The sequence below is a fragment of the Chrysemys picta genome, chromosome 8 (genome assembly GCF_011386835.1).
Source record: "Chrysemys picta bellii isolate R12L10 chromosome 8, ASM1138683v2, whole genome shotgun sequence".
In the NCBI taxonomy this organism is placed as follows: domain Eukaryota; kingdom Metazoa; phylum Chordata; order Testudines; family Emydidae; genus Chrysemys; species Chrysemys picta.
Genome location: NC_088798.1, coordinates 52,190,089 through 52,215,060, shown reverse-complemented (window position 1 = coordinate 52,215,060; position 24,972 = coordinate 52,190,089). Strand labels below are relative to the sequence as shown.

At 41.4% G+C, this 24,972-nt stretch overlaps 1 protein-coding gene across 6 annotated transcripts in view; it reads left to right on the top strand.

Moving 5' to 3' along the window:
- The window catches only part of PLA2G4A (phospholipase A2 group IVA), a 151,864-nt gene that overhangs the window by 56,786 nt on the left and 70,106 nt on the right, over positions 1–24,972 (top strand). For all 6 annotated transcript variants that reach the window (XM_065554454.1, XM_065554450.1, XM_065554451.1 and 3 more), the window contains one exon: positions 7,786–7,934. In XM_065554454.1, coding sequence (XP_065410526.1) covers positions 7,786–7,934 — 149 coding nt within the window. The remainder of the gene's footprint in view (positions 1–7,785; positions 7,935–24,972) is intronic.

The window sequence follows — 24,972 nt, the reverse complement described above, 5'->3', positions numbered from 1 at the left end:
TTGCTCTTTCAGACAGTCTGGTTAATATATTGTGTAAAAGAGACTCGGAACAATTCCAAGACAATGTTGCATCTTTAATATGTTATGCACTTATTGCTCCTGCAGTGATGGTGAAGCTATTTTAGATTAACAGTATTTGACCCTTGAACCATTTCCTAATGTTTCTCTTTTAAACTGTACTTTCAAATTGAAATGTTCAGATCATTATTACTTTTCCACTGAATTAAAGGGTTTTTTTTATTGCCTATGAAATTTGGCAACTTTAACATTTTGAAATACAAACAAAATCAAATATTACTGTGTTATATGTGAAATAGCTTGTAATACGTCTTTGGTCTCTGTCTCCCCAAGAAATAACAGATCTAGGCTTTTGATTGCTATTGCATAATTTACATCAGTATTTTCTTCGAGTAGTGTCCTTATGGGTGCTCCACTGTAGGTATATTTGTGTCCCTGTGTTTCTGATTGGAGATCTTTGGTAGCAGTGTCTGTTCGCCCTGCACATGCGCTCTCACCTCCTCGTGCTCTGCCTCAAGGCTAATAAGCACAGCAGGGGCAGACTACCCCCAATTCCTTCTCAATTGCCCCAGGCTAGAGATGGAGCCATTAGCAGTCCATTCACGGATACTTTACTCTCTCGAAATTCATTCTTCGCTAGTTCTAGTGTTTTCTTCTTAGTTCTCATAGCGTTTCCTTTAGTTCTTTTCTTTCCTGTTAAAACCAAACAAACGTTATTTGTTTTACCCTTCTCTCTGCCCCCATACTGTGAAATGCCCCCAGTAAGGGGAATTTCCAGGTCGCCTGGGTTTAAGAGGTGTCTCTCCTGCAAGGAGTCCATTCTGGTAATGGATGGGCATTCCTGCTGTGTCTGTTACCAGATCCCCAAAAAAACAGGAACTGAAGCTAAAGGTGCTCCTTATGGAGGGTGCTCTCTGGCCTGTATCTGACTGTGCCCAGAGTCTTACAGGCCACACAAATCTTCTCCATAGCCTTCCAGTGAACCAAGGAAGAAATCCTCAGATGCCCGGAAGACCTCCAAAAAGAGACCCTCAAGCCTTCATAGTGAGCCCTGAACCAGTGAGAGGAGGTCCCTGGCACATTCGATCTCTTTGGTACCAACAGCATTGAAGGCATCTAAACATGATACCCACAGATTGTGTGGGTCCAGTGTGACAGATACTGCTGGTATGCCTAAGGACCCCCTGGGCACAGGCACCAAATTAATGATGACGCCAGTCACGGACAGGTGTGGAGATTGTGCCTCCTCTGGGAAGAGGCAACCATCATCAGAGCGCTCGATGCAGCCAAGATTGCGAGCTCCCTCAGTACCGCCAACTCAATAACAGCAACCACTAAGGGTACCAAATACTGTGGCACAATAGGAATTTAGGTTCTCTAAGGACCTCACAGTATCTAAGGTATCGAGTCTCATCTAATTGGTACCAGGGCCTCAGTACTGGGCACATCTTGAACTCCAAAATGACCACCAGCACTGATCCATGCACATCTGTATCGGCTCCACCATTTTCCACTGGAGAGTCGGATAATGGCCAGGAGGTCATCTCCCATCACTCACTATGCTTCCTCCCGCTACCAACCTGGGCCTTCCCAGTCATACCCTCAGTCTGGACCTCAGCCCCTGTGGTATGACTAACCATGGGGTCAGCCAAGCTGTGGCCCTGTTGGGATACGTGGGCAGCATTATATACTGTGGAGCCTCAGAACCTCTTGAGGAGATCCTGGAGGAGTAGGAGGTGGGACTAGAGGAGGAGGTTATTCACGAACCTGGACCTGCAAATTAACGTCCAAAAGTCAACCTTAACTCCACTGCAATGTTTGGAGTTCATAGGGGTCAATCTCGACTCACTGCAAGTGAGGGCGTTCCTTCCACAACACAGATTTCACAGCCTGTCCACACTTATAGAGACAGTTCAAGCTAGCCCTCAAACATTGGCCAGATGTTCCTCCAGCTTCTGCAGCACATGGTGGCTGGTATGTTTGTAATATTTCATGCCAAACTATAGATAAGGTGTCTGCAGACATGGTTCAGCTCTGTTTATAGGCCAAAAAAAGACAGGTTTGACAACTCTCTCTCGATGCCTTCCAGGGTCAAAGACCCGGTAAATGTTTGCACAGGGGTCCTGTTCACTCAGCCCTCCCTTGACATTACTTCTCACTACAGACACATCTCTCATGGGTTGTGCTGCACACCTCAACAACCTCATGACTCAGGGCAAATGGTAGTCCTCTGAGGTGACTCTTCACATCAACGTTGTCGAACTCAGGGTGGTCAGGAACGCTTGTGTTCACTGCTCAGAGGTACACACATGAAGGTCATGACAGAGAACATTGTGTGCTACATAAATCATCAGGGAGGCACCAGATCATCCTACTTCTGCGCAAAAGTGCTAAAGCTCTGGAACTGGGGCATTGTTCTAATATCGGCAGCCTACCTATCATTAGTACCGAACACAACAGCAGGCAGTTTTCACATGACCATGAGTGGGAAGTGAACCCCACAGTACTTCGTAGCATATTTTGTCAATGGAGGACACCGACAAACTTGTTCGCTACTTACCTGAACAAGAAATGCCCGCATTATTGCTCCAGGGCTGGCTTTGGACAGCACTCATTAGGGGACGGTCTCCTTCTTCCATAGGACAAGGGCCTTCTTTACGCCATTCCCAGTTCCCTCTCTTGTTGAAGGTCCTGTTGAAAATAAAGAGAAAAAGCAAACGTCATACTGATTGCTCCCACCTGAGTGAGACAGATGACGATATGTCCACCAATCCCTCTTCAACCCACTCCTTACCTCCTCTCGCAGAAAGAACAACACACTCTCCATCTCAGTCTGCAGATACTCCAGCTCAAGGCTTGGCTTCTTTGTAGTTCCAATGCATAGAGTGCTCCTGCTCCCAGGAGGTACAGGAAGTGTTACTACACAGTAGGAAATTGGTTACCCGTCATATTTAACTACAAAAGTGGAAAAGGTTTGGTGCACATTATCCCTACATCTGCTATTCTCCTGGTGGTTTTAGAATACATATTGGCTCTCAAGAAGACAGGGCTATACCTCAGTTCACTCAAGCTACATCTGGTGGCCGTAGTGGTACCATCAACAGGTAGAGGGATACTCAGTTTTCTCATACCCAACTACAAAGAGATTCCTTAAGGGCATAACAAACCTCCTTTCCCCACCCAGATGCCCTACTCCAACATGGAACCTAAAACTAGTTTTTAAGAGCCAGACTAGATCACCCTTTGAACCAATGGCTACTTGTTTTCTTACACACCTGTGAACAAAGATAGCATTTCTGGTGGTCATCTCGGTGAGGAGAATAGGGGAAATAGCAGCACTTATGGCACACCCTGCTTTACAGTATTCTTTCACAACAAGGTTACTATCTGGCTATTCCCAAAGTTTATTCCTAAAGTGGCCTCATCTTTTCACATGAACCAACCAAATCCCCTCCCAACTAAGCCTCACCATGTTAACAGAGAGGCCATACTGCACATGCTAGATGTTAGGAGAGCCCTAGCCTTCTACCTGGACAGGACAAAGACTACTAGGAAATCTCCTAAGCTCTTTCTTTCCATTGCAGAAAGGTCTAAAGGCACAGCAATATCAGCCCAGTGACTCTCCAGATGGGTCTTGAACTGTATTTAGCCCTGTTTTCATGTTCGCAATATAGTACCTTTACCTGGAATTTGCACACACTCCACAAGGTTAGTTTCCTCCTTTGTCGCCTTCCTCAGGAATGTCCCTGTCTTGGAAATCTGCAGAGCAGCCATCTTGGGCATTTGCATATACCCTCACAGAACCCTATGCCATCACTGGAGACTATGCTTCCAATGCTAGTTTCGGCTCTGCGGTATCATCATCCATAACAGACTTGACTCCAAAGCCCCAACCTCCCATTAGGGATACTGCTCTGGAGTCACCTATAACGGAGCACCCATAGGAACACTACTCAAAGAAGAAGAGGAAGTTACTCACCTTGTGCAGTAATGATGCAGTAATGATGGTTCCTTGAGATGGGTGTCCCTATGGGTGCTCCATAACCTGCTCTCCCTTCTATTTCAAAGTTATTGATAGGGACTCTGTGGTAGAGAAGGATCTGAAGGTGGTTCGCTTGCGCAGCACTAATTAGCCTCAAGCACGAGAAAGGGAGAGTGCATGTGAAGGCTGAACAGACACTGCTACCAAAGATCTCTGATCAGAAGCACAGGAATGCACATGCATCTACAGTGGAGCACCCATAGAGATGCTCATCTCAAAGAACCATTGTTACTGCACAGTGTGAGTAACTTCCTCTTAATCAACACATAAAAGCTCCCTGTATTTTTGCTTTCCAGCTGCAGATAAAATTCTTAAAGGAATAGACTTTCATTTTCTCAATTGAAAAGACTGCAAAGTAAACTTTCAAACATGAAAGGGCAATTGAGAAACTCTTGGCCTGAGGTATTTTTGTTACACAGTTGGAAGAAAGTTTTGTTTGTTGTTGAGATTTTGAGCTAATTAAATATTTTTCCTCCCAGTCATACAGTAACTGCTTTTAAGTTTAGCTGCAAAATGCATTAGTTTCTGCTTCAACAGACTGACTTAGCATGGCAAAAGTAGCTTGGTTCAAAACCAAGCTGATGTGTAGAAGTTTAGTCCTTTGGCACCAAGAGGTCTGCAGTAGTTAGTGTTAGGATATTCAAAATCCAGCATTTCAATTTCCAGATGTCAGGAAGGAGGTCTGCATAGCATTAAAGCAGATTTACTTTTCATCCAAGGAGCTAAAATACACAGTCTAAGTTGGCCAGTAGTCATGTTGAGTTTTTTTTTTTTTTTTTTTTTTTAAGTTGGAGTAGATAGGAATTTGACTGTCTTGACTCAGGCTTGGATCCTCCTCCACTGAGGGGCCTGGGATTCTGGATCCAAGCCATGAGTTAGCACAATCTGCTTGTAGACAAAAGGGGGCGGGTAGGCTGGAGCCTGAGTTCAAACTCAGGGTACAAGCCCTATTTCTTTGCAGTGTGGATGCATCCCCACTGGACTCATGCTCTTGGAGTCTGCCAAAAGTAATCCCACACACTGACTTTCTGTACTTTGGACAGACAAGTTTTCCCACACTGCACCATGGGCAAAGGGCTATAGTGGTCACATTTTGGGAGGCCATTAGGAAGTCTGAGCTATGAGGGTTAGATTTGGGCCCACATAATGCAGTATAGATGCTGGAGACCCAGGTTGGGACCCAGGCTTCAACAATTCATGGCCTGGGGTTACTAAGGAGCGTAGACGCTCAAGCCCTAGGTTATCAAATGCAGTGTCTGTTAACTTGAGTTCTGCTAATCCTGGATATACATTGCAGTATAGACATATCTTAAAGGACTGCCCATGCTTTCCTTGGTTTTTAAATAGTTCTATAAATATTGTGCAGAGTGGAATGTAGGCTGCCAAATCCTACAAGTTCTCTCTCTCTCTCGCACACACACAATATTGCAAAACCCTCCTTATTTTCTAAGCAGTAAAAAGTTCTTCTGGTGTATCATAGTTTGCCATGAAAAATCTGACACAGTAAGATCTGTTCACCATAAAATAGACAGGAAGCTAAAAGTGTTTTTTTTCTATGAATTTTGCAATTAATAAATAAAATGCATTGAAGGAATTGGATTTCTGGTACAGTCCCTCAAGTCACGCTAATTAGAAAAAAGCATGGTCAGTATTTAACTCACCCTATTGTACATGCATATTATTCCACATCTCCAATGGGCAAAGGATATCTTCGAAAATATTTCAGAATCTATAGCTGTTCTGTCACTCCCCAATTATTTGTCTTTGAATAGTACACTGAGAGGCTGTGTTGAAGCTTGGCTTGGGTCTGCATTAGAGGTGGCTGGAGGACAAAAATTCCATGATAACTTCTGTGGTTTTGAAATTTGTTTTCGTTCCACATTCGAACAAAATCAAAACTGTACAAATATTTTTGCAGAACAGAATTGTGTTGAAATGTCCATTTTCTGTTTGAAAGATCAAGTTTTCAATTTGTCTCTTTTTCTCCGGTCAGAAGTGACCAGAGATGCCTGGACCTCAGAAACCTTCCTGTCAAAAGCATTGTTGAAATCAACATGTCTACCCGATACGTTTTGGCTTTGATGAAAGAGTGTACTCTCATGAGAACACATGTAGCTAAAATGCAGTGTAATTGTTTTGACTAAGAGAGATCCTTAAGAAAATGGTCATTGTTTGTGATGACTGCACATGTTTAACTGCATGAAATAGGCTGTTGGGCAAAAGCAGAAAACAACCTCTGAAGACATGATCCTCTGAAGATGTGTATCAGTTTTCTGACATCGGACCAAATGACTTTAACTTCTGATAAGCCAAGAAGATATTGGAGAGAATTCCTTGTACCAGCATGCACATGTATTTCAGCAGTATTACCCTGATCCTGCAGTGGGATGTCCCAGCACAGATCCAAATTCCTACGAAGACTCCCACTGAAATCAAAGGGATTGGTGAACATAAAGGTCTAGGCTAGCAGATCCCTTTGCAGGATCAGAGAACTAGTGCTGCAAAACCAGATATGTATGGTAAAAATTTGGTTGTTAATAAAGTTAAGATAAATAGAACAAATTACTGACTGTATTAGATAACTGTTTGAAGAAAAATGGACTGAATAGGTTGAATTAAATAAAAAACTGATCAACGACTGGTACAACTTTTCTACCAATAAAATGTATACTTACTGTAGTCCATTACCTACTATATGTATCAGATCTGCTCTCTTCACTTATCTTGTACATCTGACATCCTCTCCTTTAAAGCTGATATAAGAAAATATCTATCATCAAAATGCTCTTTTATCTTTTAAAAATGCAATGTCATGGCAATTTTATCCTAGTTACAAAATTTACCTATCCACGCTTCTGAGCAGATGATGATGATGATGGTTAAAAACTAGTTATTTACTTCTCCTGTCCAAAAAACACTATTTGTCTTCAAAGGGTGGGCAAATGGGATTTAGCAAGGCTTTTGCTTTTAGTAATAAAATGGTAATAGTTAAAGCAACTTAATTAAGACTCTTAAGGCCACATTTTCCCCATCACTCATACTCTGAACTGGATACAGATGGAATAGTTAGAATTTCAGCTATTCCTCTACACATCCACAATTTAAATGGAATATGTAAATAAGGCCCAAGTCCTATAGTGATATTCATAAGGGTGGACCCTTGTGCCAGGACAGAGCCCCAGTGATTTCAGTGTTTCCACTCAGGGATGTGCCCATGTGGATATCCTTACAGGATCAGGAAGTACATAAATGGCTCATTACTGTATTCCTTAATTCTGCAAAACCTTTGGTAGACTCTCCTGAATCCAAAATATCTATCTTTAATTTGTAATTGAAGACCCTTTCATTGGGTATCGATCTTTGCTGCAACTGTGATACCAGATAGTGTTGCTATTGTGTGTGTGTGTGTGTGTGTGTTTGTGTTTGTGAGATATCAGGGGATGCTTCTTTAATAACTACAATAACATTGGAGCATTTTTTCAATAAATATGTACCTTTACTCACAGTATCATTCTCTCAGTCAAGGCCTACTCCTATTCCCATTAACATCAGTGGCATCACTACTTTGATCTTTAGGGGAGCAAGATCAAGCCATGTACCTTTCTTTTACTACTGTGTATAATGAGAGGACTTACAATGCATTTGTCCTTTCCTAAATTTGTTTTGGATAATCCTATCCAAACACAAGTTCTAACTAATGTTACCCTCTGTTTGGTACTCTACAGTTGACACTCCAGATCCATATGTGGAGCTGTTCATCCCCTCAGCACCTGACTGCAGAAAGAGAACGAAACACTTCAACAATAATGTGAACCCTGTATGGAACGAGACCTTTGAGTTTATTTTGGACCCGAACCAGGAAAATGTTCTGGAGGTAAATCATGTACTGAGGTACAGCTAGAAATGGAAGTTGGCAGTGTCAGGAGGGTTAAACAGCAACACTCTGCACTTACACAACATCTGTTATCTGAGCATTTCAACGTTTTCTAAACATTAAGGTTTTGCCTTTTATACACAGCCCTGAGTAAGGGGTTGGTACATAAGTTGCACCATCCCAGGAGCAGCCTTGGGTGGCATTGTGACACTGATACACTTCTGAGTCACAATTTCTTACCTGTTTGCTACTGAGACTAGTAATTTACTGTTCTCTACAGTAGCAGCAAGCTAGTATTTTATCCCTTCGTTGGCTCATCTACTTTGGCCAGCAATGAGGTGGGGGTGGAACCAAGTCTCTGCCTATTCCCCTCTCCTCTCTGCCAGCTAGAGGAGGGAGTAAATGGGAGATTAGCTCCACTTACTTCTATATGCCTGTACCCAAGGTCTGAGGCCATGTCTACACTTACCGCGGATTGACGCTGCTGTGATTAATGCAGCGGGGGTCGATTTGGCAAGTCTAGTGAAGACCTGCTAAATTGACTGCAGAGAACTCTCAGGTCCACTTTGGTACTCCATCAGAATGAGAAGACTAAGGTAAGTCAATGGGAAAATGTCTCCATTCAACACAGCACAGTGTAGACACCGCAGTAAGTTGACCTATGCTACGTCGACTCCAGCTACATTATTCACGTAGCTGGAATAGCATAACTTAGATCGACTTAGCCCTGTAGTGTAGACGAGGCCTGAGTAACCAACTCTATGGAGCATAAGGGAGCTGTCACTCCTTTGTACAGGTATCTAGTCCAAATCACCATCAATCCCTAATTAATTAAGCCTTTTGTACACACACTATTATAATATTGTGTTAGTCTAACCATTTTAGTGTGTCAAGAGTTTACGGGGATATTTTCATTGCAGAGTTTACTCTGGCTCTTATTTGGTAACCTGTCCACTTTGCAGAGAGGACACAGGCTAAGCCAGTGGTTCTCAACCAGGGGTACTCAGGGGCCTTCCAGGGTTTACATCAACTCATCTAGATATATGCCCAGTTTTACAACAGGCTATACTAAAAAACACAAGCAAAGTCAGTATAAACTATAATTCCATACAGACAATGACTTGTTTATATTGTTCTATATACTATATGTTGAAATGTAAGTGCAGTATTTATATTCCCATTTATTTATTTTATAATTATATGGTAAAAATGAGAAAGTAAACAATTTTCAGTAATAGTCTGCTATGACACTTTTTTGTATTTTTAGTCTGATTTTGTAAGCAAGTAGTTTTTAAGTGAGATGAAAGTCAAATCAGATTCCTGAAAGGGATTCACTAGTCTGGAAAGAGCAACAGCGGGTCCTGTGGCACCTTTAAGACTAACAGAAGTATTGGGAGCATAGGCTTTCGTGGGTAAGAACCTCACTTCTTGCATCTGAAGAATTGAGGTTCTTACCCACGAAAGCTTACGCTCCCAATACTTCTGTTAGTCTTAAAGGTGCCACAGGATCCTCTGTTGCTTTTTACAGATTCAGACTAACACGGCTACCCCTCTGATACTAGTCTGGAAAGGTTGAGAGCCATTGGGCTCAACCACTCAAGTGCTGATAGTCTTCAATGTCTTCTTACAGTTTCTCCCCATGTGCTCTGAAGGACAGACAAGTTCTCCCACAATTCACAGGGAAAGGATCATAGAGAGGCCTATCTGCTTACTGCAGCACAAAGAACCAGGATCTCTGACCCCTGAAGTCTTAGCAACACACATGGGTGAGGGCAGCATCAGTGAGAGAACACAGTAACTCATGTGTGGCTTTGTATTGTGGCTGCTCACACCTGGGCTAGGCTAGTCCAGCTGCTCACAGCTGGGTACCCATCACCTTAGTTATATGTGTAGCAAAGAGGTACCCTAAGTGATTTGCCTGGAGGACACAACCTGGAAGTAGGAAATCTGAGAATAGAGCTCAAAGTTCTAACTCCTAGTCCCCTTGTTCTAGTCACCAGCTAGATATCAGCACAGAATGGAATGAGTCACTTTTCTTCACAGGAAAATATTTGTAGAAACAGCAAGAAAGAAAAAAAGCAGAAGTTAGGTCCACCAGTGCTTCCTTCTCCTGCAATTACTGGAAATAGACTGTGATGCACCCACCCTGCCAATGTGATATATGCCATTATGTGCCAGAAATGCCCCTCTGCCATGTACATTGGCCAAACTGGACAGTTGCTATGCAAAAGAATAAATTGACACAAATCAGACATCAAGAATTATAACATTCAAAAACCAGTAGGAGAACACGTCAATCTCCCTGGACTCTCAATAAGACTTAAAAGTGGCAATTCTTCAACAAAAATCTTCAAAAACAGACTCCAATGAGAAAATGGAATTATTTTGCAAACTGGACACCATCAAATTAGGTCTGAATAAAGCCTGGGAATGGATGGGTCACTACAAAAACTAATTTCCCCCTGCTGATACTCTCACCTTCTTGTCAACTGTTTGAAATGGGCCACCTTGATTACATTGCCCTCATTAGCACTACAAAAGTGATTTTTTCCTCCCTTGGTATTCACCCCTTCTTGTCAACTGTTGAAAATAGCTCACTTCCACCTTAATTGAATTGGCTCGTTAGACCCACCATTTGGTAAGGCAACTCCCATCTTTTCACGTGCTGTGTATTCATACCTGCCTACTGTATTTTCCATTCCATGCATCTGATGAAGGGGGTTTTAGCCCACGAAAGCTTATGCCCAAATACATTTGTTTGTCTCTAAGGTGCCACAAGAACTACTAGTTGTTTTTGATGATACAGGCTAACATGGCTACCACTCTGAAACCCACCTGATGCTACTTCATGATCCCTCCTCAACCCTCTTGTTGTAAAGAGGAAGTAAATAATAATAAAGAAACCCAAAACATCCTTGCCAATGTGTCCTATGCCCATGACATCAAGTTTGACAATCAGCTTCACCCCTTGTATAGGAGTAACGTTATCATTTTAGTTAAAACTATCACTATAACTGGGAATACAGTGAGAGACCTCATTGGTGATGAAAAAACTATCCACATTTTCCACCTTTGTGTAAGGTAGATTATGACAGTTATCTGCCAGGGAAGAATTTCACATGTCTCCAAGCAGTTATCCTACACATTGCTTTTATAAGGTGCAGAATGTCCATATTGTCTCATGTTGCTGGCTAATTCAAATAGTATAGGAGTTAGGATACATATTCTCATTTTACTCTTGCATTATGTGTACAAAGGCCAAGTCTACCACAGCAGAAAGGAGAATCTATAATATCATGCATCTTACCAAGTAGCTGCTGAAGGAGCATAGAAAGAAAGATGGGAAGCTAGTGTCACAGCAAGGGCAGAGTTAAGATTCTTTGAATGCCTTCAATGTGCATTTCACATATTTGGTTTCTTTTAAGTTTAACCTCATTTGTTTTGTTTTGTATTTATCCCATAAATTACTGACTCATTCTTTAACTCCATCTTAAAAAGGTTTGTTTGAATCTCCTTTGGTTTCCCTCCACCCCCATCTCAATTTAAAATTTTTTAAGATGCATTGGAAGCAGGGAACAGGATACCCTGCAGAGCTACACATTTTAAGGCACTGGGAAGTGATAGAGCAGTGCTTTCTTCAGGAGAATCTGTCACAAGGGATCCTGGCAAAGTTCAGGGGCTCTGCATAGTCTCCCTAGCCTCTGTCAGTTCTCACTACTTACCTGACTCCATACTTTGATTTGGCTCTCTTTATTAGCTTTCCTTGTTTGTGGCTCATCTCAGATTCTCACAACCTGCTGTCGGCTTTAGAAGGTGAACAGGAGCCATGGGCGTGATTCTCTGCATAAGGTCTACAATAGCTCCTGCAGTCTTTAAAAATCAGCTGAATGAGAAACTGGGGATGGGGAACAGGAGTCAAAGTACAGCTAGTCTATCTGGTAATAGTGACATAATAGAATCCTCTTAAATAGCATGGGTCAAATTCTGCTAACAGACGCACAAACTTCAATGTGGTTGCATGAATGTGCTGAATATGGAATTTGCTCAATAAGATTTAAAAAGATAGACTACTAAAAACTAACTGTAATGGCTAATGGCTTATCCAAAATGCCTTCCTCAAAGCAATAACACATCTTTCTGTTCTGTTTGTATGTATTATAATGTCAGGAAGAAATTGGATAGGTAGCAAGCTATTTAATTCAGTGTGGTCTCAGTCATTTCTTACCGTGGTATGCTCTGAATTACTCACTTTTTGCTATCGTATGGTCTGACTAAGTGATTTCCTGCTATGGTAAGAATTCAGACAGTTCCTAAAACATAACTTGTAAATCATCTTTGATTTTGAGGTGTTTCTCACTCTTTTTTTCCATCATGGTTTTATGTAGTCATTAAAAAGCATAATTTTTTATGAGTTGGCACCTAGTGCATTATGGTATGAGTCGATTTCCAGTATAATGCAGCAGCAACCTATTTCCAAGATTATATAAGTATCCCTTTCCTGTAGCAGACCTACCAAGATATGTTATAAACAGGAATTCAGTGTGATTACTTAAACTAATGAAAGATTTTAGCTGGTTCCTGAGTCATGATATATAAGGCCCTGAAAATTAGCACCACAGAGTCAGTGACACTACATAATAATGGTAAGTTGCATATTAGTTAGCAAAATATATAGTGGCCGTGGTAAAGGTTTACTGTAATATAAATTCTCTAGACTACTAGAAATTGTGGCAAAGCTCTGACCTTGTCTCAGTGGGTGCTGCGCTTCCAGGCAGATTACGCTAGCCTCAGAAGCTCACTGTGACCCTCAACATAGCACTTCTCTCTCTACAGGCAAGGGTCACAGCCTACTGAGCCATTTTCATCATAAGCCAGCAAGGGAGGTGGGAAGTAGCAACCCTCCCTCACACATTCTCTGTCTCACAGTATCTGTGATTAATCATGGAGGGGGGGAGCCCAGGCCTATCCTCTACTCCAAGCTCCAGCCCACGGACCCTAGTAGTAGCAGCTATTGGTAGCTGACTTTTTGAAACAGGATGAGTGCAATTCCCTGAGCCACTTCCCCACAGCATCCCCCACTTCCTCAACATCTACTTCACCCTTACCTCAGGGCCTCCTTCCTTGTGCCTGATAGGGTTCGTACTGCCCAGTTTCTCCAGCAGCACGGTTTCCTCCTACAGCTCCTGGCATGCATGCCTAACTGACTAAATGGGAGGCTTTTAACTAGTTCCAGCCAGCCCTTGATTGGCTTCAGGTGTCCCAATCAACCTAGCTATCGCCACTGCGTTCTAGAAGGATCTTAATGAGCCCCCGATGTCTTTATTAACCTGGAGCAACTGCCATTTGGTTACCATGGTAACAGGGATTTGTTTAGTCTGGGATTAACACACCTGTTTCTTACTACTTTCCTATATCCATCTGGCCTTGCCCCATCACAAAATATAAACTTTATGTCTAGTTTAAAATTGTCTGTAGCATTGCATTATTACACACACATGCAAATCTGAGAAAAGTCTTTGTATTTTGCATAAAATGAAATGGCAGAATTTGACACTCTTTGTAGGAAGACACACTGAAAAATGCCTTTCCACCATAAGAAAGGCACTTCACACTCAAAGGGCATGGCTACACTTGCAGATGTAGAGCGCTTTGAGTTAAACCAGCCTTCAGAGAGCACAGTAGGGAAAACGCTGCACTCTGTCCACACTGACTGCTTAAAGCGCACTGGCGTGGCCACATTTGTGGCACTTGCAGTGGCATTGGGAGTGGTGCATTATGGGCAGCTATCCCCACATGCAAGTGATTGCAACGTGCTTTTCAAAGGGGGGTAGGGTGGGGTCGACTGTGACAGGGAGTGTGTTGGGTGTACGTGGGGGGAGAGAGAGTGGGTTTTTGGGGGGCTGACATCATGTCAGCATGCTATCTTGTAAGTTCAGACAAGAGCAGACCCTCTCTCTACCCCCCCCCCCCCTTTCTCACACACAGCATTCCACAGTAATGATTGATTTGTCTCGGAGCAGATAAGCAGCCAGATGTCAGAAACGGAGCTTTCAAAGGGCACTTCCACATTCCTGCAGCGATTCAAAACAATGACAAGAGTGGCCATTTGACTTAAGGGAATTGTGGGATGTTTCTGGGGGCCTAACAGAGCGCAGTAATGCAACACCTCGATCACACTGGTGCCACAGCACTCTAGTGGGGCCGCAGCAAACATTATTCCTCTCTCCGAGGTGGAGTACCAGGAGTGCTCTAGCCGCGGAGTCAGAGTGCTCTACGTGCCTTGCCAGTGTGGACAGGGAGTGAGCTAGTGCACACGGGGCTCCTTTATTGCGTACTAACTCACAAGTGTAGTCAAGCCCCAAAACAAAACAAACACCCCAACCCAAGAGGAGTTTTAATTCCATAGAGAGAGAAGTACCAGAGATGCTATTAAAGTCTCCTAGGGACTTTGCTATTCTTGTGGATTTTATGTGAATGGCACTCAGGTCCCATGGTGATTGGAGGCAGTATAAAACCCTAAGATAGATATTAAAAATACAACTACAATTATTAAAATAATGATTGCCATCCTAACACATAGTACATCCTTCCACGGTGTTGCATCCAGCATGGGGAGTTCTATATCATGCCTCATCTTGAGAGATGGAGGAATTGATCACAGAACTAAAAATTAGTGATTGCTTAGGTCAAGTGATCAAGGCTTGATTATACTTGTTATATGCAAACAGAAATAAAGACCAAATCACTAATATATTTGTTACTTTAAAACTGCCAATTTCACAAAAATTAAAAAAGTGAGCAAATCATCTGTGAGAAAGAATTTAAACAGAAAAATGTGCATAATTGTGAACTGTTTAAGAACACTATATTAGGTGACCCAAAAGCTGCAACCTGTCTTAGAGGGGGAAGTGAAAGCAGCCTCTTTAAAAAATAAAGGAGAGAAGGTTAGGGGGGAGGCAATTGAGTGCAATGAATATAAGTTAGAAGCTAGGAATTGTAGAAACTTGACAAGGGAAGCAAAAGGACACAAGGCAAAATCTATGGCAGGCAGAGTTAAAAATATTTTTTTTCAAGTAATTAGGAACAGAAGGAATGGTATTCATCCATTACTGGATGGAAATGATAGAATTGTTAATAATAATGAAGAAAACACAGACATGTTCAATAAATACCTGTTCTGTATTTGGGAAAAGGCTAAATGATGTATTCATATCTTGTGAAGATAATGAAATACTTTACATTACAACAGTAACTCTGGAGAATGTTAAACTGTGACTATTGAAGTTAGACTTTTTCAGCAGGTTTGGATAATCTGCATACAAGAATTTTAAATAAACCAGCCAAGGAGCTCCTTGGACAGTTAATGTGGATTTTTAATAAGTCTTTGAGCAGTGGAGAAGTTACAGAGGACTGGAAAAAAGCTAATGTTATGTCAATACTTATTAAGGGTAAATGGGATGACTCAGGTAATTGTAAGTCAACCTGATGTTGAACCCAGGCAAAATAATGCAATGGCTGATATGAGACTTGATGAATTGAAGGAAGTTAATATAATTAATATCAATCAACACTGGTTAATAAAAAATCGATCTTGTTAAGCTAACTTGATATCTTTTTGATATACATTTACTTGATAAAGGTAATAGTGTTAATGTAATATGCTTAAGCTTCTAGAAGGCTTGGTACTACATAATATTTTGATTTAAGAAACGAACTGGCTCACAGGTCTCACAGTGTGATTGTAAATGGGGAATCATTGAGTGGGTGTGCTTCTAGAAGGGTCCTGCAGGGATCAGTTCTTCAGCTGATGCTATTTAACGTTTTTGTCAATGTTCTGGAAGTAAACATAAAATCATCGCTGATCAAGTTTGCAGATGACACAAAGATTGGGGAAGTGGTAAATAATGAAGAGGACAGGTCACTGATACATAGCAATCCAGATAGCTTGGTAAACTGGGTGCTAGCAAACAGTATGCGTTTCAATACTGCCAAATGTAAAGTCATTGTAAATATCTAGGAAGAAAGAATGCAGCCCATACAGGAGGGGGGACTCTATCCCAGGAAGCCACGAGTTGGGGGTCATGGTGGAAAATCAGCTGAACATGAGCTCCCAGTGCAGCGCTGTGGCCAAAAGGGCTAATGTGATCCTTGTCTGTATAAACAGCTGAATCTTGAGTAGGAGTAGAAAGGTAGAAGAGATTACTTCTGCATTTTCCACTGATGTGACCTCTCCTGGAATATTATGTCCAATTCTGGTGTTCATACTTCAAGAAGTATGTTGGGAAAATGGAGTGGGTTTAGAGAAGAGCCACAGAGAATGCAAATGATTAAAGAATTAGAAAAGCTGTCTTATAGTGAAAGGCTCAAGGAGTTCAGTACATTTACCTTATCAAAGAGGAGTTTAATGTGTGACTTGATCACAGTTTAGAAGTACATACATCGGGAACAAATATTTGATAATAGAGGACTTTTCAGTTTAGCAGACAAAGGTATAACAAGATGACGTGGCTGGAAGTTAAAGCTAGACAAATTTAGAGTCGAAATAAGGCCTACTTTTTTAAACAGTGAGGATAATATAACCATTGGAACAATTTACCAAGGGTATTGGTGGATTCTCCACTATTGGAAATTTTTTAATCAAGAATTACAAACATAAGGAAGTACTTCAAAACACAATGCACAGTCAACTTGTGAACTTGTTGCCAGAAGATGTTGTGAAGGTCAAAAGTCTACTTGGGTTAAAAAAAGAATTAGATAAGTTCATGAAGGATAGGTTCATCAATAGCTATTAGCCAAGATGGTCAGGGATGCAACCACATGTTTTGCGTGTACCTAAACATATGACTGTCAGAAGCTGAGACTGGAGGCAGGGGATAGTTTACTCGATAATTGGCCTGTTCTCTTCATTCCCTCTGAAGTGTCTGGCACTGGCTACTTTTGGAAGACAGGAAACTGGGCTAGATGTATCATTGCTCTTACCCAGTATGGCCATTCTTATGATATTGGATGTTTTTCTAAAACATGTGCTCTAGTTCAAACATGCCTAACTCTGCTCCCATTCAAGTCAATGATAAAACCCCCATTCCTGATATCTAGAGGTTTCTTTCAACCTTGAAAGATTTTCTGAATGATAGGAGAACATTTATAATTTTAATAATTGCAGCTATGTTCTTCGGTACGTCTACGTGTGTGTGTGTGTGTGTGTGTGTGTATGTAAGCATGTCCTTGATGAAGAACATATTACCACAAGAAGGCTCTATCTGATGCACCCTCCTTTGCTTCTGTCTCTCCAGAAATATGAGTTATGTTTCTTCCAAACACTGGTATAACAATAGGAATGGGAAAGTGTGTTCCAGAGTCTCAGTTGTTTACTTAGGCAGCTCACATTCCAAAAGGTGTGATCCCCGCTGAGATGGAGAATATGCCAATGGATTTTTGGATTTGATTGGACATAGAGTAGAGATTTACACATTTGGAATTTTTGTGCATTACGCCAAGTAATTATTGCTGTACTGTGAACTAGTAATTAAAAAGAGTAGGGAACTGAAAGTTACATAGTAAATACTAATATACTAAATAGTAAGATGGGTGAACTTGAGTGGCTGGTATTAATATTGATATAATAGACATCACATAAACTTGGTGGAATGGGGGTAACCAATGGGACTCAGTCATATCAGGGTACGAAATATGTAGGAATGACAGAGTTGGTCGTGCTGGTGAGGGAGTGGCACTATATGTGAAAGAAAGCACAGAGTCAAATATATTAAAAATGTTAAATGAATCAAACTGTACCATAAAATCTCTGTGGATAGAAATTCCATGCTTGAATAATAGGAGTATAGCAGTAGGAATATACTACAAACCCCCTGACCAGGATGGTGATAGTGATTATGAAATACTGAGGTAGATTAGAGAGGCTACAAAAACAGAAATCCCAATAATAATGGGGGATTTCAATGATCCCCATATTGACTGGGCACGTGTCACCTCAGGACGGGATGCTGAGATAAAATATCAAAATAGTGTCTAGACACTATTAATGACTGCTTCTTGGAGCTGCTAATCCTAGAACCCACAAGGAGAGAGGCAATTCTTGATTTTGTCCTAAATGGTGCACAGGATCTGGTCCAATAAGTAAATATAGCTGAACCGCTTGGTAATAGCAACCATAATGTAATTAAATTTAACATCCTTGTGTGAGGAGAAATACCAAAGAAGCCCCCCACAGTAGCATTTAACTTAAAAAGGGGGAACTATACACAAATGAGGAAGCAAGTTAAACAGAAATTAAAAGGAACAGTTGCATGATTGAAATGCCTGCAAGCAGCATGGAAACTTTTTCAAAACACCATAATAGAGGGTCAAATTAAATGTATACCCCCCCCAAATAGTAAGAGTACTAAAAAAACAATGCCACTATCAACAAAGCAAAAGAGGCATTTAGAGGCAAAAAGGGATCCTTTAAAAATTGGACGTCTGTCCTCCTTTGTGTTTTCTTCAATAGGATTTAATTCGGGCAAGTCAAGTGCAAAAATATAATTAGACAGGCCCAAAAAGAATTGAAGAGCAACTAACAAAAGAAACACAAAAACTTACAGCAATTTTTTTTTATATTACATCAGAATCAGGAAGCCTGACAGACAATCAGTGGGGCCACTGACAAGGCTGTTGCAGAGAAGCTAAATGAATTTTTTTGCACCAGTCTCCATTGCAGAGGAATTGAGGGAGATTCCCACACACAAGTCATTCTTTTTAGGTGCAAAGCTGAGGCAATGTTCCAGACTGAGGTGCCAATAGAGGAGGTTTTGGAACAAATTGATAAATTTAACTGTAGTATGAAACCAGGACCAGATGATATTCACCCAAGAGTTCTGAAGGAACTCAAATGTGAAATTGCAGAATTGCTTTATAACCTATTGTTTAAATTGGCCTCTGTACCAGATGACTGGAGGATAGCTAATGTAATGCCAATTTTTAAAAAGGCTCCAGAGGCGATCCTGGCAATTAGAGGCTGGTAAACCTAACTTCAGTACCAGGAAAATTGATTGGAAGAATAGTAAAGAGCAGAATTATCAGAGACACAGAGGAACATGATTTGTTGGGAAAGAGTCAACATGACTTTTGTAAAGTGAAGTCATGCCTTGCCAATCTATTAGAATTCTTTGAGGGAGTCAATAAATGTGGACAAGGGTGATCCAGTGGATATAATGTACTTGAACTTTCCAAAAGCCTTTGACAAGGTCCCTCACCAAAGACTCTTAACAGGCACTGTCAGAGGTACGGAGAGGCCAGGGCCACTTTCAGCTTTTGAGGCCCCTAACCATAATAAAAAATGACAACACATGAAAACAAAATAGTGCACCAAAAAAAGAGTGAGACATAATTTCAATATTTTTTTTATTTAGCAAATGCCTTTCTAGCCTTTTTCTTTGCAAATGCACCAATTATTGAGGAAAAATCTAGCTTTCGTGCAATGTCACAGTTGATATTAACATAGGGTGACCAGAGAGCAAGTGTGAAAAATCGGGACCGGGATGGGGGGTAATAGGAGCCTCTATAAGAAAAATACCCAAAAATAGGGACTGTCCCTATAAAATCGGGACATCTGGTCACCCTATTAACAGGGCCGGCTCCAGGCACCAGCCGAGCAAGCTGGTGCTTGGGGCGGCAGCTTGTAGGAGGCGGCGTTCCGCCTAATCCTAGGGCATCAAGGCCACTTTTTTGTTTTGTTTTGTTTTTGTTCCGCTCCGGCCGCCCTGTAGGGGGCAGCGGCGTGGAGGACGGGAGCGCCCTGCAGCAAGCCCGGCAAGGCAGCTCGCGTCCTTCCCTCCCAGCCGACCGGAGTAGTGTGGAGCCCTCCCGGCAGGGGACACGGCGGGGGGGCCGCGTGGCAGCTCCCTGCTGTAGCCCTGGCTGCCCCCCTTCTCTCTCTCCCCCCGCTAGCCAGGGCACATCTGTAGCACAGGGAGTCCCCCCTGCACCCTGGCTCCGGCAGTGCAGCAGGTTTTTTTTGTTTGTTTGTTTTGCTGCGTGTTTTTTTTTTTTTTTTTTTGCTTGGGGCGGCCAAAAAGCCAGACCCAGCCCTGGATATTAAGCATGGCGAGCCCATTCAAATGCTCTTGTCCCTTAGTTGAATGGTGATAGTTCTTTACCTGCTTCAACACGTTGAAGGTGCGTTCACCTGAAGCTACTGATGCAGGCAAACTGACAAAAATATGCAATGCAATTGTGATATTAGGAAACACCCCCGAGAGTTCAACTTCAAGTATTTCTTGAAGCAATTCCTTTGGCTTGCAATCCAATTTTAAGTTCATGGAATATATTCGTTTGAGGAAGATGACCTTGTCACTGAGATCTTTTGAGATTTCTTTGTTGTACTGTTGCTGAAATTGTTCAGTTGCAGAAAGTAGATCTTCATTATTCAGTCTGTTGAACTGCCAAAGAAACCCAAAAAGGGTACAAATTAGTTGCAGTGACTCAAATCAATTTGTAAAACCTGATTGAATAGAGTCAATGATGACAAAGAAGACATTTAACCTATAATGCTGCTCAGCATCAGATTCAGGAGGTAAATTGTGATTGGGGGAGAATTCAGATGAAATGCCAATATTCTGTGTTACGAATTTGGACTCAGTCAGGATTGCATCCCATTGTTCGCAAATCTATTGAATGTAATTGATAAGACTTTCAATGTAATCCCTCTCAACATCAAGTGTAGCATTGTGTGCTTCAATTATCAGATTAGTTTGGTAGATCATTGTAAGTAGCTTCATCCACAAAGATGACATCAGAATGCATTCGAATTTGGACGTGTGCTTCTGAATAGACTGAAATTCAGTTCGAGCCTGTGCAGTGAGATTGAGAGATTCAAGCTCATTTAAAGCCTTTCTCACTGAATTCAAATGCTGCACAACTGATTGAACACCATCAATACGTGCAGACCATCTAGTTTTGGACATCCTATGCAGTGAAACAGGAAGATATTGCTTCAGAATTTCCCACCTTTGTGGACTGCTACTGAAGGGATTGTACATTTGCTGAACAGTTCCAAAGTAAGTAATTGGCTCCTTGCATGATTCAGCACAGTCAACACATACAAGGTTTAGTGTGTGGTTTCCACAGCTGGAGAAAATACAGTTTGAATTATGCTGAAGCAGAACTGCTTGTGCACCTTTGTACTTCCCAGCCATATTAGATCCATTGTCATAGGCTTGACCAATGCAGACTTGAAAGTCTAACTTAAAACCTTCTAGAATTGCTAGTACTTGAGCAGCAATTTCTTTCCCAGTTTTTCTCATGAAATTATCAAACAAAATAAACCTTTCTTCAATTGAAAGTTTTGAGCTGTCTACAATCTTAATATATCAAATAACCATAGTAGTCTGTTTCTTGTGAGAACAATCTGGAGTGGCATCAACAATGATTGAAAAATACCTGGCATTTTGAATCTCATCAAGAATTGTTGTTTGTACGAACGACCCACATAGCTCAATAAACTCGTTTTGTATGTGGGTGGAGAAATAATGGACTTGCATGCACTTTTGAGTCTCTTGCAATTCTCGAACACATTTAACATGCGCTGATAAAAGTGGGTCATATTTGCTGAGGAGCTCAACTATGCCTAGAAAGTTTCCATTTGCACAATCACCAATACGCTGACTGGAACCAAAGAAAGCCAATCCCCGCTCAGAAAGAAAAAGGATGCCATTCAGGATGCACTCAAGAAGTTTTTTCCAGTTAATAGTTTCTGTAGCGAGTTCAGTAAAGACTAAATTCTCAGCTGAACTTTCAGTTGATGCTGCCGTACTGGCTGATTTCCATGCAACATAGTTTTCTTTGTGTGTTGTTGAACTCTCATGTGATGGTATTCAGACTTTCAACTTTCTCCAACATCTGTTGATGCTCCATCCTGATTGATCAGAGAGAACCGATGCATTTGCAGCACTTTTGTTCAAAATGAAGCAAGGTGCACAGTACTGAGATTGTTTGTTTGTTTTTCCGTACTCCAGCATAACCAGTCTCTTGTGCAGGTCTGACCATTGGGAAGAGTTTTTGTCAGCAGACACTTAGGGAAAACATGATTATCAGCATCTCGTGGAATGTTACTTGGAATTTGAAAACAACTAATTTGAAGAAGAGATTGCATTTGGGCTGCATTGTTCTTGTCAGTAATTCCAATGTCAGTCACAGTCAAACCTGTAGTGCTCATGAATTGCTCTTGCTGCGTAAGATCTACAACTTCCTATTGCTATTGAGTTTCTTGATCGTACACAGACTCTTTTGCTGCATCTGTTACTGTTGGCATATCTCCTTGACTACTGTCCTCATGTTCAGATATTGGCATTGAAATATCACTTGTTGCAGTTGCGGAGTTTTCATTATCTGTAGCATTGTTTGTTGGGTAAGGTGTGTTTTCCAGTGTTTCAAGAAATGAAGTTATTGACTTTGAGCTCTTAGCTGCTGCTTGCACCACTTTCAAATCTCCTCTTAATAGTGATCTATCTGGTCAATATGTAGCCTATCCACACTTGAAATATTCTGCTGTAAATAAGTAGCTTATCTACACTTGAAGTCTTCTACTGTAAACATGTACACAAATGCTGAAAAGACTTAAAATGAAGGAATATTAATTAAGAACACAAAATGAAACAGTCAGATAGGTTATTATCCTTATCATTGAATCAAAACTCAAGCACGCAAGGTATAATATAACAGGCTGAGCTGAAGACAAAGGTATGACATATATATATATACAGTAAAAACAGACATGGATACACACAGAGGGATAATGTCCAAAAAATTTCAAATGTGTGTCCTCATGAAACTCACTGTACAAGATTGTCCTCACAAATTTTCACCTTGAATCTGGGCCTGTAGACTACAAAAGCCTATGATGATGGCCAGGCTACCAAGCTAAGGCTTAACCAACCAACCAGTCATCTCTTTTAGCTACCCTATGAAGATAATAATGAGGAATTCTCACACACAAATAATTCCTTAATCAACTAGACGTGAAACTATACAGACACTGAAATGTGACAATTCTCTCAACACGCACTTGATCCAGCACCAGCCACTAGTAATGGTTTGTTTATATAATCAGCTGATCTGAGAGGACACATTCATCACTGTCTAATCTTGTACCATCAGAACTGATATATTTTTATTAATATTTATGAATATTTTAAACTCTTTAATATGAAAAAATCTATATCATGTGATAAAGGAGAGACAGGGAGCAGTGGGAGAGTGGTAGGGGGAAATATCTAAGCCCTAGGCTAATTAAGGCATGGTTCCCTGTAGACTAGGGAGGGTAGCTACAGGTTAATTGTTAGCAACCTAATAAACCCCCCTGCTTCAAGCAGTCAGGGGAGAAGGAGGAAGGAGAGTGGACTGGAGCTTGGAGATGTGCTGTGAGACTTGGAAGATCAGAAAACCAGAGTAAGGGAGACCCTGCCCCAGCCGGGGAGGGAGACTCCCTCCCCCAGCATTTAAGGACCAAAGGTACCCCACCCAAGGGGGAAGAGGGTAAGAACCCGCAAGGGTTGAGAGGGGCTGGGGCTCAGATTAAGGAGCAAAACCAGACCACTCCCCACTTTCCTCCTTTATCACCTTCCCGGGCCACTAGTGGGGCCCTCGGTGCCCCAAGAGCAGGGCAAGGGGTAGCATCATAGCCCCCCGCCAAGAAAAGCGCAGGACCCACCATACTACATTGGCCATCTTGTCACAATCAGTTAACAAAAAAAATGTCTTTTACCAAATCACATCTCTTATTTGCTTACATTTGCAGCTCTAAACTGAGAGAGTGTGTCACATTTTGGTCCAATACAGATGTGCATAAAAACAAGTTGTGAAACTTATCAAATGCCAAAAAATTAACAAGTGTCTAAATTGGAGACCCCCTTAAGGTTGAGGCCCAGGCCAAATGGCCCTCCTGGCCCCTCCTCTGATTGGCCCTGGATCTTAAACAAAATAAGCAGTCATGGGATAGGAGGAATTAGGGAAGGTCCTCTCATGTTCAGTAACTGGTTAAGACAGGAAACAAAGGGCAGGAATAAATGATCAGTTTTCAATGGAGAGAAGTAAATAACAGGGTTCCCCACGGATCTGTATTGGGACCTGTGGTGTTCAACATTCATAAATGATCTGTAAAAAGGCATAAACACTGAGGTGACATAGTTTTGCATATGATACAAATTTAATCAAGATAGTTAAGTCCAAAGCAGACTGCAAAGCATTGCAAATGGATCTCACAAAACTGGATGACTGGGCAACAAAATGGCAGATGATATTTAATGTTGATAAATGCAAAGTAATGCATATTGGAAAACGTAATCCCAATTATACCGCTAAAACGATGGAGTCTAAATTTAGCTGTTACCACTCAAGAAAGAGCTCTTGGGGTCACTGTGGATAGTTGTTTGGAAACATCCACTCAATATGCAGTGGCAGTCAAAAAGGCTAACAGAATGTTCATCACCATTAGGAAAGGGATAGATATTAAGACAGAAAATATTATAATGCCACTATAGAAAGCCATGGTACATCCACACCTTGAATATTGCATGCAGTTCTGGTCATCCTATCTCAAGAAAGATATATTAGAATTGGAAAAGGTACAGAGAAGGGTAACAAAAATGATTAGGGGTATGGAACAGCTTCCATATGTGGAGAGATTAAAAAGACTGTGACTGTTCAGCTTGGAAAAGAGACAACTAAAGGGGGATATGATAGAAATCCATAAAATCATGAATGGTGTGGAGGAAGTGTTTGTTAGTGTTATTTACCCCTTCACATAACACAAGAACCAGGAGTCACCCAATAAAATTAACAGTCAGCAGGTTTAATACAAACAAAAGAAAGTACTTCTTCATACAACATGCAGTCAACCTGTGGAACTCATCACCAAAAGATGTTTTGAAGGCCAAGAGTATAACTGGGTTCAAAAAAAGAGACTTATGTAAGTTCATGGAAGATAAGTCTATTAACGTTTAATGGTCAGGGATGGAACCCCATGGTCCTCTGATGGCTAGAT